The sequence below is a fragment of the Physeter macrocephalus genome, chromosome 4 (assembly GCF_002837175.3).
Source record: "Physeter macrocephalus isolate SW-GA chromosome 4, ASM283717v5, whole genome shotgun sequence".
Taxonomy (NCBI): Eukaryota; Metazoa; Chordata; class Mammalia; order Artiodactyla; family Physeteridae; genus Physeter; species Physeter macrocephalus.
In genome coordinates, this window is record NC_041217.1 from 81,018,023 (window position 1) to 81,034,767 (window position 16,745).

At 48.2% G+C, this 16,745-nt stretch overlaps 1 protein-coding gene across 1 annotated transcript in view; it reads left to right on the plus strand.

Moving 5' to 3' along the window:
* IGSF3 (immunoglobulin superfamily member 3) overlaps positions 1-16,745 on the plus strand; it is a 98,211-nt gene that overhangs the window by 65,920 nt on the left and 15,546 nt on the right. Inside the window, exons 5-7 of the mRNA XM_028488963.2 lie at positions 3,709-4,098; positions 8,280-8,681; positions 11,359-11,763. Of these exons, the coding sequence (XP_028344764.1) occupies positions 3,709-4,098; positions 8,280-8,681; positions 11,359-11,763 (1,197 nt within the window). The remainder of the gene's footprint in view (positions 1-3,708; positions 4,099-8,279; positions 8,682-11,358; positions 11,764-16,745) is intronic.

Here is a 16,745-nt window from a genome sequence, read left to right on the forward strand (position 1 = left end):
GCCTGGCCGTCCGGAGGCTGTGCTCCGCAACGGGAGAGGCCACAGCAGAGGGAGGCCCGCGTACCACAAAAAAAAAAAAAAAAAAAAAAAAAAAAATCTGGGCCAAATTTTAAGTCTTAGCGCTTTCAAATTAGGTTGCATCAGTTAATCTTCTTTATTTTAATCTTACCAATTTGGAATGAGGATTTTTCTGAATTTGCCCAGCAAATGTATCCAGACGAAGCCAGCAAAGGGAAAACTAGGTGAAAAAAAAGTCGATGACTTCACTCTGTGTCTGTGCTATTCTGGTTCAGTGGTTGTAGCCCCAATGTTGCCCTTCTCTTAGATGATTTCAGTCAACATTTAGTAAGTCTCTGCAACGCTGCAGGTGTGGCGATAGGCATCGGGGATTCAGAGATGAATAACGCTTGGTCCCTGCACTGAGGGAGCTACAGATGTGAAAGCCAGTGGCTGAGTGAAGGAAGGGTGCCCTGGGAACATGGTGAATGTAAAGTGTTCTTGCAACAACGTTTTCCCTGGGTTGGGTGGTTGAGGAAAATTCAGGAAAACCAACATATTTGGTGACTTGAGCTGAGTCTTGAAGCTTGAACAGACATCAGGAGGAGAAGCATAAAGGTACAGAATTGTTTGACCTTTTTGACAAGCACAGAGAAGTCAAGGGTGAGCAGATGTTGAGTTCCGGAAAGGAGTGGTGAGAGGAGATAGGAAAGGTGGCCTGAAGCCCACATGCTACAATGTGAGCTTGGCCTTGACTCTGTGGTCTGAGCATTTCAAGTTGTTCTCCTTGGAATCTTAGGAGTCCTGTAGAGGTGCCTGAGCGGTCGCTTGTGGGTGGGCACGTGTGTGTGTTCGTGTGCATGGGTGCATGCCATGGGGTGCTTGAGGAGGGCGTATGAGGGCCGCGGTGTTCCCCCCTTGCCTGAACCAAATGTTTCCTGTATTGGACAGCAAAAGACTTTGTGTGAGGAAAGGAAGGTCTCCCCGCTAGCGCCCCGCCTGAGCATAGCTTGAAAATCACTGCTGCCAACATTTGGAGGAGGGAATAGAGATTTTTAAGCGGAGAGTGACACAATCAGACCTGGGTTTTAGAAGGGAACAACCATGGAGGCCACCTAGTGTTGACTAAACAGGTTGGGTCTGAAGTTGGGAGACCAGGTAGGGAAGGGCTGATAGGGCCAGGGCTAGCTCAGTGGCAGTGACCTAGGAAGCGGGCAGTGGGTGCTCGAGGCAACAGAATGGATAGTATTGTGGAAGGAGGAATCCGAGGCTGGGGCTCCGGGGGATACCTGGAACTGTGATAAGGAGGGATGAGGCAATGTGCCAAGTCTTGCTTGAGAGCCTCTGCTTCCCCTTCAGTGGCAGCACTGGGTGTCTTTGCATTTGTTCTTGTAAATTTTGGTCGAGGAGTCCATCCCGCAAGCGGACCTTCATAGAGATGCTCAGCATGTGAAGCACCCAGCATGTCATCAGACGTGGCACTCAGAGGCTGAGCTTGGGAGTGATGAGGGCCCAGGAGAACTGTGGCAGTAAGAGGTGGTCAGGGGAGCAGGTTCGACAGACAGAGTGGTCAGGCCGGTGGGAGAAGAAGCAGGAGGGATGGTGTCATGGACCCAAGGGAGGAGAGCTGGTCCAGAGGCTAAAACATACTTGAGAAACGCCTTTGGTTGTGATGGGCAGGGGGTGTCATGGGGGATATTTGCTGGGTCAGTGAAGTGTGGGAGAAGGCCCAAGGCCAAATTTCAGTGAGCTGAGGAGTGAGGGGGTATTGGAAAAAGCATAAATCGATTTATGGAGGTTCAATTGACTGGGTATAGCAAGGGCAAATGGCTGTGCAGAAAAGAGGATGGTTTGCCCTGAATCTCATCTTCAACCTGGGAATGTGAAGGCTTCACCAAGCCATGGGGGGATTCTTGTGAGATCAGAAGACTCTTTGGCTGCCAAAAGAAGACAGCCACTGTTGCAGCCAGCCTAACTCTGAGCAAGTGGGAAGTCTGAGGTCTAGGGCACCTGTTTGCATGTCTTCAGTGGCATTTATGTGGAAGAAGTGCTTTTTTTTTTTTTTTTTTTTCCTAAAATCTCTGATGTTGAGGTATAGATTACTGTAATCTGGTTGACCAGAAAGCCAGTATCTGGCAAATGACATGGGCTCTGTCCCACGTGGGTGTATGCAGCTAGGCAGAGGCTGAGAGTGAAATCCAGGTCTCTCAGCTTGTTCTTTTGGGAAGGGAAGCTGAGGCAGCAGCTGTCACTTTAGAAGTGAGCCCTTGGAGTCGTTGAGGGTACTTCGCTTTGTCAGGAAGTTTGGGTAATAAAGGAAGAAGCTGATTCACTGGAGAAAATGGGTATTGGGGGCAAGACACTGGCTCATGTGGGAGGGGAGGAGATGGAGAGCCTGAGGAAGAGGTGGGTACAAAGCCAAACTTGAGCTGGAGAATAGGAACGTGGAAGCAGCACTCTTGTGATTGCTGTGTTTTTTAGGGAAATAGGATTCTCATCTGCTTGAAGAATGCATGGGATAGGGGGATAAGAATGGGGCAAGGGCCTTAAAGATAAGATACCACTTAAAGATAGTGGTAACGGCTTGGAAATGCCAGTGTGGGGAAGACAGTCGAGATTGGAGCTAATGGATATACAAGGAATTCAAACATCCCTGTAAATGCGATTCTCCAGTCAATGTTTTCTTTAGAGGAATAGAGCTAGAACTGGGAGGGGAAGGACTTGGGCAGTACTTATACCTGCAGCCTCTCCCACCCAAGACTCTGTGACTCTGTTTTCCAGGACCCTTCACTCCTTTGTCTTCTGCCACGGGTGCCTGTGAGATACGATCATTATCTCACGGCATTGACAGTCACCGTGCACCGTTACATGGTGTGTGGGACAGTTAGTGGCAATGAGCCCTTCTTTGATCACCACCGCGCGCCCCCCCGCCCCCAATGCCTGGTTCAACTCCCAGCTCTTTGAAGGGTGCTTGGGTTCATTGACCATTTCAGAGGTCATCTGGCTGTCCTTGGAAGTAGGTACTTTCCCACTCCATCTTTCTAGAGATTTGACTGACAGGTGATAGATTAGTGAAAAGACATTAATTAGTTTTCACTTTTCCTATGCAGTTTTGTTAGGGATTTTCTTACCTGTGTCTTATTTCCAGTATTCACTTGGGGGTGGAGGACATCTTTCTCTCTCTCTCTCCAGATAGATAGATAGATAGATAGATAGATAGATAGATAGATAGATAGATAGAAAGAATGTTTATTTGGATTGGGGTCAGCACCTGGGGCACTGGGTAATTTGTGTCACAAGTCTCAGCAGGGTCATGTCTATAATATTTACTGAAAATATTTGTAATCCTGATGCTTTAATGGAGTTCTGGGCATATAGATCAAAGATGGACCTTTGTAATCTGCTGTGCAAGTGAAATTAGGAGTGATATTGCTTGCGGATCTCAGAGTCTAACCTAGGGCATTATACGCTGCAGAGAGAGCCCTGTCGACTTGATTGGGATAACAAGCCCTTTAGACTCTCTGGGTCTGGCTACCTTTGAGTTCTCTCTGTGATATTCGAGAGTTTTTCTCTCAAGACAGGTGTGGAGGTGCCTTCCCCAGCAGTCAGCTTGGTGAGAAGGTGTGGGTGGTGGGAATTTGCTGATGCAGTTTGGAGAGCTGGGGCCCTCGGTCACCCAGAATGCATCCGTCTTGTTATTTGTTTTCTCAGACAAAGAGTTCACCGTTCGGCTGGAGACGGAGAAGCGGCTGTACACGGTAGGTGAACCGGTGGAGTTCAGGTGCATCCTGGAGGGGCAGAACACTCCCGACCGTTACTTTGCCGTCTCCTGGGCCTTCAACAGCTCGCTCATTGCCAGCATGGGGCCGAACGCTGTGCCAGTCCTCAACAGTGAGTTCACCCATCGGGAGGCCAGGGGCCAACTCAAAGTGGCCAAGGAGAGCGACAGTGTCTTCGTGCTGAAGATTTACCACCTCCGCCAGGAGGACAGTGGGAAATACAACTGTCGTGTGACAGAGAGAGAGAAAACAGTCACCGGGGAATTCATCGACAAGGAGAGCAAGCGTCCCAAGAACATCCCCATCATCGTCCTCCCCATCAGTAAGTGGAGGGATGTGCTGCTTCCTTCTCCTCCCGCTGGTCTGGTTCAGTAGCTAGCACCATCTGAGAGAAGTCGGGGGAGAGGAGAAGAGCTATGGAGAGGGAAGGGCAGGGCAGGGCAGGTGCAATCAGAGCTGGCAGAGAAAACCTGTTACCCCCTCTCCTTTCTCCAGCTCACCTGCCCACACTTAGCAACCCCCCCCACCCTGGTAGGCAGAGCGTCGGGTGTATGTTTGCAGGCTGGAGAGGGGTATGGCAGATCCTAGCGCTAGCAGCTCTGTGTAAACGCCTGCAGTGCCAGCTCAGCCTGGAGGCCAACCAGGAATCCAGGACAGCTGTTTGCCTCCTGTGTGGGAATTAAGTCCCAGAAGAAGTGGGTGGATGCCTGTCTTGAAATCTCACTTAAGAGGGTTGGTCTTTTATGGGAGGATTTTAAATGCTAAAGTGCATTATTAAGAAAGATTTGCTCTCTGGGTTTTGAAGGTATAGGGATTGGCATTACCCTAATTGTCTATCCCCTATCGGAATTGGGTTTTTAAAAGTCAGTGCATGAGACCTCTCACATCTTCCTCGAGCACAGGCTTTTAAAGCTTAGCTTATTTCCAAGGCTGCTTAGGTGGGCTCCCTGCCTCCTTGTAGCTGGCATTGTCTGGGTGGGTATCAGTCAGGACTGGGGACTCGGGGGACTGCCTGTGTTTGCTTATGTTGGGTGTTTAATTATCCATAGTATCAGGATGTTCTCATTAATATCTCATTTCTCTCATAGTTTTGTTTTTAGTAAAATGAGAACGCTTAGAATGCCCTGATTTTAAGCAAGATGGTGAAGTTTTTAAACTAACCTTTAACCTTTTTCTCCACTGCTCAAGCTGTTCTTTCTCTTAGCCCTGTAATGATTCCCTTTTCATTTTTATTTACACTTTTACATATTTAATATAGTTTCAAGTGTGAAGAAAGGAAACAGACAACAGGGGTCTTGCCACTCTTTTTTTCTTTTCTCACCAACAGGATGACTTTCCTTTGTGCTTTTTTTTAAAAAAAAAATCTCTCTCACACACATCTCATTATCTTGAAATTCTTTTCTTTCTTAGACTGTTTCCCCCTGCAATGCCTAGCATGGTGCTTTGCGTAGGGTAGGTGCTTGCTGAATATTTGTAGAATGGAATTTGTTAAACTGGATGCCCACTCTCTTTAGTATTTTCCTGTCGGACTGTGCCTGCCTTAACCACGGTCTCTCTACTTTTAAATCTGCAACTAATTCCTCATTGTTCTATAAGGATCCAGTGAAGGGCAGCCACACTGTGTACTCCCCTGTTTTTTGTACTAAGAGATTTCCTCCATCCCCTTCCAAGAACTTGTTTGATGATCTGTGGCCTGCTATATTGCTTTTCCAGCAGATAACTGGGTAGTTAAAGTCCCCCAGCACCACCAGATCCTGCCCCAAGGCCACTTGGGTAAGTCTACCAAAGAACAACAGTGATCACATCGGTAATGGTGATAATAAAAACTCGGATTTTAATGGCGCTTTTCCTCTCAAGAGCCCAAAGTGCTTCTGCGTGTATCATCTCCTTCTCCACTCCCACCCCTCCAATCCTTGGAGAGGCCGGTATTCTGTTCATCCTGTGAATGAAGAGGCCAGAGCACCATATAGGGAAGTGGCTGAGCCGGTCTGATAGTGGTCGGTGGAGCTTGCATCGCACTGGAAGTATTTGCTTCTAACTCCAGACTCACTGCTCTGCGCTTAGCCTGTGCTCCGCCATCAACCTCCTGATGTGAAATTTCGTTTGTAACCGTGCACTGAGCTTCTCATTAGTTCTGTCCTAGTTGTCCTTTAATCCAGAGAGTTTTAAATTGTTGGCTGCCTTTTCTCAGGCCTGAGAACACTTGTAAACAGTCTTAACGGACAGTCAGCACTGTGTCTGCATTTGCCTTTGCCTGGGCTGCGGAATGGTTTTGCTTCTTGTAGTTTCACATCTAACTGCGTAGTTTTTCCAGGCTTGCTCAAGTAACAGAGCACCAAACAACAGCCCTTGTAACAAACAAGCCAGGGCTTATAAAAGATAGAGCCCATTGGGGTGGCAGTAGGGTGTGGGAGTGATGTCCTGCAAGTCATTCTTACGCTTAAGGCAAGCAAAGGGATTTTTTTTCCATTGATGCCGAAGTTGCCCTTCTTTAATTCCTCACTTTGAATTGATAACGCTGGAAGTGAGTCATTAATGAGTCTTTAATCTGAAGAAGAATATTGTTATTATTAATGATGATGATGAAAAATAATTACCCCATCTAATACTCTCAGTGTCGTGACCCTAAGAAGTAGGACTCTTAGTATCTCCATTCTGCACGTAAGAAATGGAAGCTTGGGTAGGTTAAGTAAGAGCCCCAAGATTGCAGAGTGAGGAAGCAGTAGACCTGGGCCTGAGCGTGGTCTGCCTGCCTCCAAATCCTTGCTTTCAGCCACTACTGCTACAGGTGTAGCTACTCAGGAGCCCCGTCATCTCCTGACTCATCTAGGTATGGCTCCTGGGAAAATTCCTATTCCCCACCCTGTCTGTCCGGACCTTTTTTCATGTGAAACAAGCCAATCCAGAATGGGTGGCAGTCATGTTCACTATAGCAAGAGCTCCATGCCTGGGCTCAGTGCTCATCTTTGCGTGTTTCTGCCTGTGGGGGAAACACACGGGAGAAAAGATTGATTCAAATGCATGGTCGTGGGTATGCTTTTCCCCTCAGTAATTGGGTGTGCCTCTTAATCTGGGATTTGATTTACTGATTGATTTAAAATTGATGTATGTGTTTCATGTGGATGGTGCCCAGAAAATTGGAGCCGAATTAGTCTGGTACTTTCTGTTTTTTAATACTTAAGGGCTTTTGGAGCTCTATAGATAATTTTACAAAATAATCTAAGCATAATTAAGATAGAATAAAGTATCCACACTCTTTATAAAAACAGTTAATGGGAGTAGTAAAATTAATTATGATCATGGTAACCAGTTTTTGAAAGCCTACATATTAGGTGATTCATAGACATTGTCTCATTTACTTTTTAATCTTTGAAAAGCTGCACAGTGTAGCACTCTCCCTATCTCAGAGAAGAAGGCATGTAGAGCTTAAATAATTCCGCTGAGGGAGTTCATATAGCTAAGTGAGGAGCGAAGGAGAGAGGAATCCTTATCCCAGGGTTTGATTGGCAGGAAGTCAAGGTCAAGAGCAATGGAACCCCAGGGCTGAAGGTGGACAGCAGCAGGAAGGCGAGCCGCCGGCTTTGGTCTGGTCCTGTGTGTTAATGAAAGTATGAAAGCTTGCTCCCCACACACACTGTGAAATGAGGCCATCTGTGCTCCATTATTGCCCACACCCAAGCAAGCACGTGTTGTCCTCCAAATACTTCCTGTCGCTTTTTTTTTTTTCTACCTCCTGATATTGCCCTGAAGGACTCAAATGGCGTGTATGGATGTTCAGCTCTTACTTGACTGCTGTAGCCCTAAATTATGGGAAGATGCGGTGAAGTAGAATTTTCAAGGTATTCAACTTACTGAAAATCCAAGTCAAAAATTCTTGAACCCTGCTGAACACATTACAGTCATCCTTCAGATTCCTAGGGGGATTGGTTCCAGGACGGCCCCAAATCTGCGGATGTTCAAGTCCCTTATATAAAATGGCAGTGGATTTGCGTATAACCTATGCACATCATCTCTCGATTACTTATACCTAATACAGTGTACGTGCTATGTAAAGAGTTGCCAGTGCACAGCAAATTCAAGTTTTGCCTTTTGGAACCTCCTGGATTTTTTTTTTTTTTTTTCTGGCATATTTTCTGTCCATGGTTGGTTGAATCCATGGATGTGGAACCAGTGGATATGGAGGGCCTGATGAATTGCTTTGTTGCCCTAAGGGTAATGTCTTTCTGTTCTGATTCAGTCTCAGGTCTTAGACACTCATGATCCCGCACGTTATCTTTGTATCCAGTAAAGGGCCTCCTAGGTTATCAGATCTAAAATCACAGGGAGCGAAACCCAGAACCAGCCAGGGCTTGCAGCAGCAGCAAGTGTCGGAGTGCTTGCATCCTCCAAGGTCCCCTTGTACCTGAATAGAGTGACATTTGTACCCCTGCTCCTTTGATGTCAGTGGGAAGGGCTCAGTGGAGCCCAGAAAGCCCCAGCGTGCCACTCTCTCCCTCTGCACAGAGAGCAGCATCTCGGTGGAGGTGGCCAGCAATGCCAGCGTCGTCCTGGAGGGTGAGAATCTACACCTCTCCTGCAGCATCCGCACAGCGGGTAGACCACTAGGCCGCTTCTCCGTCATCTGGCAGCTGGTGGACAGGCAGAACCGCCGCAGCAACATCATGTGGCTGGACCGGGATGGCACCGTGCAGCCTGGCATGTCCTACTGGGAGCGCAGCAGCTTTGGGGGCGTCCAGATGGAGCAGGTGCAGCCCAACTCGTTCAGCCTGGGCATCTTCAACAGCAGGAGGGAGGACGAGGGCCAGTACGAATGCCACGTGACCGAATGGGTGCGGGCAGTGGATGGCGAGTGGCAGGTCGTGGGGGAACGCCGGGCCAGCACCCACGTGTCCATCACGGCTCTCGGTAAGTAAGCTCGGCAGTCTTTTCGTGGGACCGTTGGGGAGATGCTCCCATGTCAAGACTCTTGTAGGAGATAGACAGCAGCTTCCAAAGGGTTTGCTTGAAGAAAGTATTTATGGAGGTGTGGATGGGGTTCAAGGAACCAACAGTGGTTCTCCACGGTGGGCCCTGGGGATGGGCAACAGCTGAGCGCTGTTACTACTCCTTGGTCTGGGTGGTAGGAGTGAAGTTGTAAGGATTCTGGCCAGGGGAGTGGTGGCCCCAGGTGGAGGAACAAAGGCCACTGCCAAAATGAACCTGGAAGAGCGGGAGCAAATCCTCTCCCTCCTGCACCCCAGGCCCTCCTGTCCAGGGGCTCGGCCCTCCTAAAAATTCAGAGCAGGGCAGAGAAGGGTAGAAAATCACCTTTTGCCATTTATTTAGCCCTTACTACCCTTCCTGGCTGAGTGCAAGCACTTAAGCTTAATTGTCCCTTGGAATCCTCACCTAGCCTACAGATAGACACTCATTTTACAAGGAGACTAGTGAGACAAGTTGGCTAATTTGCCCAGGACTATGGCTTTTAAGGGACAGACGCACAGTCTGAACCCAGGAAACCAGCAATCTCTCTCAAATTTTTTTTTTTCAAAGCCTGTGTTTTTACCTTTTCTTCTATAAGGCTCTTCCCAAAGAAAGCCATTTCCTGATTAGCATGAAATTAAAAGACACCTTGAAATTTGCTAAAACCAAAGAATATTAGATTTGCTTCTCACAGGGTAAAGAGGCTTCTATCAACATTTATCTGCCTAATAGAATCAGTATATTAAAAGACCAGTCTGCTACTTTGCTGGGGAGGTAACTTGTCATGTTAGGTGTTTCTGTTTGTTAAGAGGCTGTGACATCAGTTGTCCTCAGTGACTTTGCATCCCACCCCTGGGGCCATGCTGCCACCTTCCTCATAGGTAGGGCTGGTGGTGCTTTGGACCATCTTACCCCAGTAAAGATGGCAACACCAAGTGGTTTTGCCCCCAACAAAGTCCTTTTTCACCCCAGATTAGAATTATTTTTACTTTCCATAAGCTTAATCCCAAAGGTGGACCTGCTTTCTGCACTCATCATCCCATATTCAGATTTCTGTCTCTGGAAACCTCATCCAGTGGTTGAGTTTCCAGGTCAGCTCACTCCCCATGTCTCTCCGTTCAGTACCCTGTGTGGACACGTGGAAATGGAACCTGTGAGGAAAGTCCTGGGCGTCCAGCAGAGGGAGTCTTTCCCATCCTGTGAGGCTAGGAATGTCTGAGGGGTGGTTAGGGTTAGAAGTAATTTTACAGCATCAGGTTGTCCTCTGAGTGTTTTCATATTCACCGTATGTCTGTGGTTCCCATAGCCAGAGCTTACCAAGGGGCTCTTCTGGCCAGGCTCTGCCGAAAGATTCATTCGGTGCCTTGTTTTTTACCTATGAAGTTTAAAGTACTTTCCTTTATGTCTATTTTTTTTAAACAAACTACATATTTAACAAAATATAGTATATACTGTGTGTCAGGTACTATTCCAAGTAGTTTATAAATACTAACTCATTTAATCTTCACAAGGACCCATTTTACAGATGGGGAAATAGAGGCAGAGAGAAAGTTAAGTAACTTGCTCAACGTCACATAGCTAGACAGTGCCAAAGTTGGGCATCTGGCTCCAGGGTCTGTGCCTTTAACCACTGTCTTATGCTTCCTGGGAGTAAAGCAACCTAATAAGTCCCCCGGAATCAGTGGCACACCGATTTGTAGCGTGACTGCCATTTACTGGCAGCTTGATAGTGGACAATTTATCTACCCTCTCTGGGCCTCAGTTTCCTCATCTGTAAGAAAGGGGTGATGGATTCAGTGAAGTGTGTTGAAAGCCAAGTAGTTGGCACCATGCCTGGCTCATAGTGCTCAGGAAATACTGGCTGCTCTCAGTTTTATGATCATAACGAACGTGTTAACAGTCAGTCGTATTTCAAGGCTGAAGGGACTCTGACCACTTCTACTGAGGAGTCGGTATTGGGGATTAGTGATGCTGGAATATGGAGAGACTTAGCCTAGCGCACCTGCAGGGCCCCACCTCACCCCAGGTCCTAGTTGGTGAAGGTCAGTCCCTTCTGCTGTGGGTCCCTCGGATTCCATGGGGAGGTGGAAGAGGGACTGGAGAGCAAGCCGGCGCTGCCCAGCCCGGGGAGCGCAGGCACCCGCTCCACCTGCCTCCCCTGCTGCAGCACTGACGCACTGGTGGGCCAGGCACAGGGGCCATCCCGGCTGGGGCAGGGTGCATCCACCTGAGTGTGATGAAGGAAATCGGCCCTGGGGCTCTTTTCTCCTGTTTCAGCGCAGAATCCCAAGATATCTAGGGATGGCCCCGCCTACATGCACTCAGTCCCTGTGAGTGGGACTGATCCAGCACAAATCCACGTGAGGGTTCATCGGGAAGGGTTTGCTAGTGCTGCTTAAGGAGGATTGCCGCCGGCCTCTTTCTGTGGGGTCCTGTGAACTGCTGGGTTTGTGTGTCAACACGCTAGCAAAAGTAATACTGGCCTGGGCATCCAAAGAGCCCCATGTGTGAGCCTTTGCTCTGTCCTGCTAGCTTTTGCCAGGAGCCCTGTCACCGTGTCACATGGCCCTGAGAAAGCCAAGTGTCTCCTCTGGCCTGAGTTTCTCTGCTCTCTCTCCAGAAACGGGCTTTGCAGTCACTGCCATCTCCCGCACGCCGGGGGTGACCTACAGTGACTCCTTTGACCTGCAGTGCATCATCAAACCCCATTACCCCGCCCGGGTCCCCGTGTCAGTGACGTGGCGGTTCCAGCCGGTGGGCACTGCCGAGTTCCATGACCTGGTGACCTTTACCCGGGATGGAGGAGTCCAGTGGGGGGACAGGTCCTCCAGCTTCCGGACCCGAACGGCCATTGAAAAGGCTGAGTCCAGTAACAACGTCCGGCTGAGCATCAGCCGGGCCAGCGACACGGAGGCGGGCAAGTACCAGTGTGTGGCAGAGCTATGGCGGAGGAACTACAACAACAGCTGGACGCGGCTGGCCGAGAGGACCTCCAACCTGCTGGAGATCAGGGTGCTGCAGCCAGGTGAGGGTCCCGGGGTTCCCCATGCTTGCTCCGGCTGAAGAGACCCGCAGAGATGCAGGAAGTGTCGTGCGCTGAGCCCTCGGCCCGGCTGCTCTTATTTCCCAACTTTCCAGTTTGAGAAATTTCAGATGTGTAGGAGGTTGCAAGACTCGTATTCCCTTTGCTTGATGACCAGTTGTTAACATCTTACCACGTTTGTTTCTCCCTCTGTATGTAATTTTTTGTTGTTTTTGAACCATTTGAGGGTAAGTTGCCAACATCAGGATACTTCCTTCTAAATACTTCAGTGTGTATCTCTGAAGATCAGGACTTTGTCCCACCCGACCACAACAGTGTAATCAGACTCTGGGAATTTGACGTGATTATAGGACAGTACTAGCATTTCCCCAGTTGTCCCGAAAACACCCCTTATAGTGTTTTTTCCTTCTAGGATCCAGTCAGGGGTCACACATTGTATTTAGTCATCATGTCTCTTTATTTTTCTTTAATTTTTAAAATTTGTTAAATTTTTATTTATTTATTTATTTATTTATAATAATTTGGCAGTTTCTTTTCTTCAAAAATTATTTATTTATTTATCTGGTTGCACTGGGTCTTAGTTACGACTCTCGGGCTCCTTAGTTGCAGCATGCGAACTCTTAGTTGCGGCATGCACGTGGGATCTAGTTCCCTGACCAGGGATCGAACCTGGGCCCCCTGCATTGGGAGCACGGAGTCTTATGCACTGCGCCACCAGGGAAGTCCCTGTCATGTCTCTTTAGACTCCTTTAATCTAGGATAGTTCCCCAGCCGTGCGCGCGTGTGTGCGCATGTGTGTGAAGATGTTGATATTTGTGAAGTGTGCAGGCCAACTAGACTGTTTTGCAGAAAGCTCCGTCTCTTAATGTCATCACCTATAATCCTTGCAACAGTGATGTGAACAAGGTACCACTGCCCCCCCCCACCCCCGTTTGCAGACAAGGAACCTCAGAGGCAAAAGGGAAAATAACAGGTACTTACTGAGTATTTGCTTTGTGCTAGGTGCTTAGGGTTGGTTATTTTATGAGAATTTCACAACAGCCTCAGGAAAGATTAAGTGATCAGCCCAGGGTTGCCTAGCTAGTGAATGGAGCCAAGGTTTGAATCCTTGTCCTTCCTGCCTCGACACTTTCCCTGACCCAGACCCTGTCCCCCTGCCCTGGATTGGAGCGCACGAGAGCAGGCAGGCGGAGTCTCTCTCGCAGCAGGTGACGAGGATGCACTCATTTGGGGAGCCTTAGTCAGGGGGTGTTCTGCAAACACGCACCTTCATCAGGCCCTTCCCCTAACGCGGGGGAGAGGGCAAGTTAGTGCTGCTCTTACGGTTTCCTCCGTGTCTGTACCTGTCTCCGGTTAGGTTGGAAGCACGCGGAGGGTGGCCCTGGCTCCTGCTTCCCTCCATTGCCTGGCCCCAAGCAGGAGAGCGCAGGCATGTGTGCAACGAAGGGTGGGGGCTGGATGGGAGGTGACTTTGCAAAGACTTTTTTCTGACTTTCTGGCCCACCCACTTTGCAAAGATGGTTTGAACACCTCGCAAAAAGGATTTTTCTGCCTGCTCACAGCCATGATGTTTGCCCAACCCGGTCTGCTCCACCGCTGCAGATGGTCACAGTGCTTGTTATTTTCAGCAACGCGAGGTTATGAAATGGCAGTGTCTGTCTGGGCTTATCCTTCGCCTTTTCTAACCCCATAACGGAGTCTGTGTGGAACCAGTTTGGAACAAGTGAACTGTATAAATGATGGGACAGTTCCTTGGCCAATTAGAGCCTAAACTTGGACAACGAGATGCCAGGGAAGAGGCTGTTCTGCTGAAGTGGATTTTCAGGTTAATGGAAGGTTAAGCACAGACCCCATTTTGTGTGAACCCTTGTTGTGGAAAGTGCCGAGGGACTCGCTTGCCTGCCTCGCTGAGTAATTGCACCCTTTGTGGTCTCCTCTGGCCTCAGTGTCGGGCTGTGAGCCTCCTTGGTGCCTGTCACGTGGTTCCAGCTGCAGAAGGGAGAGGAAGTGCTGACCCCAGAACCTTGCATAGCCTTGCCTTTTTGAATAAATCCCTAATATTTGCTTGTTTGTCTTACGACTTAGAATCTAAGGCTGGGGTGCCTCAGGGAAGAAAATGGAGTTAGGTCATTGAAGGTTCTAGTAATTTGGATTCAGATCAATTCATGGTGCTACTAAAGGGGAAAAGGGGCAAAAATGTATTAAATACGTCTTGGGTGCCAGGCTTTGTGCTTAGTACCTCTGTTTTCTTTTTAAATTTATCCAGCAATGAAATAATAAGGATACGTTTATGCCCATTTTGCTAATGAGGAAACCCAGGCTCCCAGTGTTCAGGAGCCTTGATGGAGGCAAACCAGCTTGTCAAATGAAAAACAGATTGGACCAAGACTGGAGCCTAGGGCGTTCTGATGTCCATATATCTCTATTTTCCATTACATCATTTTATTGCCCCCTGGAGAATAGTTAGGGGACCCAGGATCTGCTCTGAGGACTGTCTTCGTGTCTCCTGTGGCGTACACTGAGTCAGTTTGTTTGTGATTTCACTGTAGAGCGAGGGCTAGCAGTGGCTGGCGTGGGAAACGTGGGAACAAGCACCAGGGTGCTTGGCCTCTCCTCAGAGGTGCAGGTAATGCACTTGGCTGGCCCTCTGGGGGCCGCAGAGAGCAAGGGGGGTGCTGAGGCTGGGCGGGCGCGGCCCCTGGGAAGGGCTGTGGCACCAGGGAGAATGCATCCTCCTTAAGTGTTATAATCTCTCCTTATTAAATATTTATGCATTGAGCACTTAATATTTTCCAAAGGGCTTCATGTTCATTTTTACTCTTTTCCCCACACACCCTGGTTGGTACTGGTGCTTTCATTTGGGGGAAGTAGAAGTGGAAAAATACCAGAGGGCTGACCACGTGCCGGAGAGTATACTGGACACTTGGTGTAGATGACCTCAGTCACCTTTGCTGCAGCCCTGGGAAGAAGCTACTGCTTTCCCATTTTATAAATGGAGTAACTGAGCCTCAGAGAGGTTGGGACTTGGCGGAGTCAAGAAATAGAGAGTGGGAAGTGGGGATGGGAACCCAGGTATGAACTTTATTAAAAAGCAGTTGGGGTGGATGAGAGGAAGACTTTGGCCTTTTTTAAGGCCATATAATAAAAAATTATTCCTTCTAGGACTTCCCTGGTGGTCCAGTGGTTTAAGACTCCGTGCTTCCATTGCAGGGGCACGGGTTCCATCCCTGTTTGGGGAACTAAGATCCTGCATGCTGCACGGCGCAGCCAAAAAGAGGGGGGGAGAAAAGTATCCTTTCAGCATTCAGTTAATAGTATCATTTACAGAAGCGGTTTCTCTTTGTAGAGTGCTGTGTGGAGGCGTCTCAGCACCTGTAGCGGCAGAAGTAACAACAGTAATGTTAGTAGCTAATCTTTGCTGAGCTTTTGTAGCATGCCCATTACCACCTTGAATGCTTTATATACAATAACATTCTTCGTTCTTAATTCATGCAATGCCATGAGGGGGTACTAGCTTCAGCCATATTATGGGTGAGGACACTGATATAGAGGATAAATAAATTCTCCAGTGATTCATAATAAGTGGCAGAGGCAAGTTGCAAATCCAGACAGGCAGTCTGGCTCCAGAGTCCAGGCTCTTCATTTTATTTTATTTTGGTAGTTTTTTTTTTTTTTTTTCCTCAGGAATTCTCTTTGGTACCATATACTTTGATTTAATACCCGCTCTCTCTGGTTTACCATCCCTGAGCCCCTTAGCAAATACTTAAATTTGTTCTTTTTAAGTTGGGGTCACAAGGTCCCTGTAGAGGTTCCTCAAGACACGGTTTGCTGATGGTGTAGGAGTTTAAGTTGTGCTTCTTCGAATGCCTCTATTTCTTCTGACTTCTGCCACCTGGTGGCTCTAAGGCTTGGGGGCACCAGAGCTCAACCCAGTGCTGGCTTCTTTCTGCTCTCCTTCCATATCTTGCCTCTCAAAACATGGATTCTTATCCCTGCTCTGGTGTTCTCCACGGGAACATCATCGCCCTCCCCCTGCCCCCAACCCTTTTAGAAGATGATTTTGTCCAATATTCTTATTCCAACAGCATGAAGCAGAAACCCAGGGACCGTTGGCTTGTTCATGCCAGTCCATTTATCAGCCCTCCACAGCTTATGTCACCGGCTCCCAAGAAGGCTCTGTGTGGTCTGTGCCCCAGACCAGTCCTTTTGCCAGAGCCGCCTGCTGACCTGACCACATCACGGGTATTTGTTTCTTTAAAATCTCTGGCTGGATGGCCTGGTGAACGTGTTGTGGATCTCTTATTGACCATTCTAGACTTCCTGTTCCAAATGCACATCCCTAAGGTAATCTTCAAGGAATGCTATCCCTCCTGTTTTGTTGTTGATTTGACTTAGCCTTACTGCCATCGATGGCAGAGTGTGACCCCCACAAGGGGCATTTAGGCAAGCCTTTAAGCCAGTTCAACATATTCAATTCTTAGCTCCTAATCAATTCTTTTCTCTTTTAATTTTGAAGCATTGCTTTGCTTCCTTCTGATTTTCTTTAGCACCCAAAACACCCTCCAATTACATCTCCCTAAATACAGAGGAATAAGGGAACTGTCAGCGCTCATATTCCAGATATTTACAACCGTATCTTGGTTTGGCTATTAAATATTGCACGTAAAAATTGACGAAGCAATAAACACGCTTCCAGGAGGACAGCCTCCGGTGTAGAAAGCTGACTTGTCAGTGGGTGTATTCTGCTGGGATTTTACTGATGGGCAGTCAGGATGAATATTCAGTACCCTCTGGATGCTGCCAAATCCATTCTCTCCAATTTCTTATTGCTGACCTGGCAGATTGGCAGAGCTGAGAGTTTTTTCTTTGACTTCTGGGAGTCCAGGGCTTGTGACAGTGGCTCTCCTTGTCACAGTCCAGTAGGTGACAGGCTGCCCCATCCTTCAGAGGGATTGGCCCCTCCT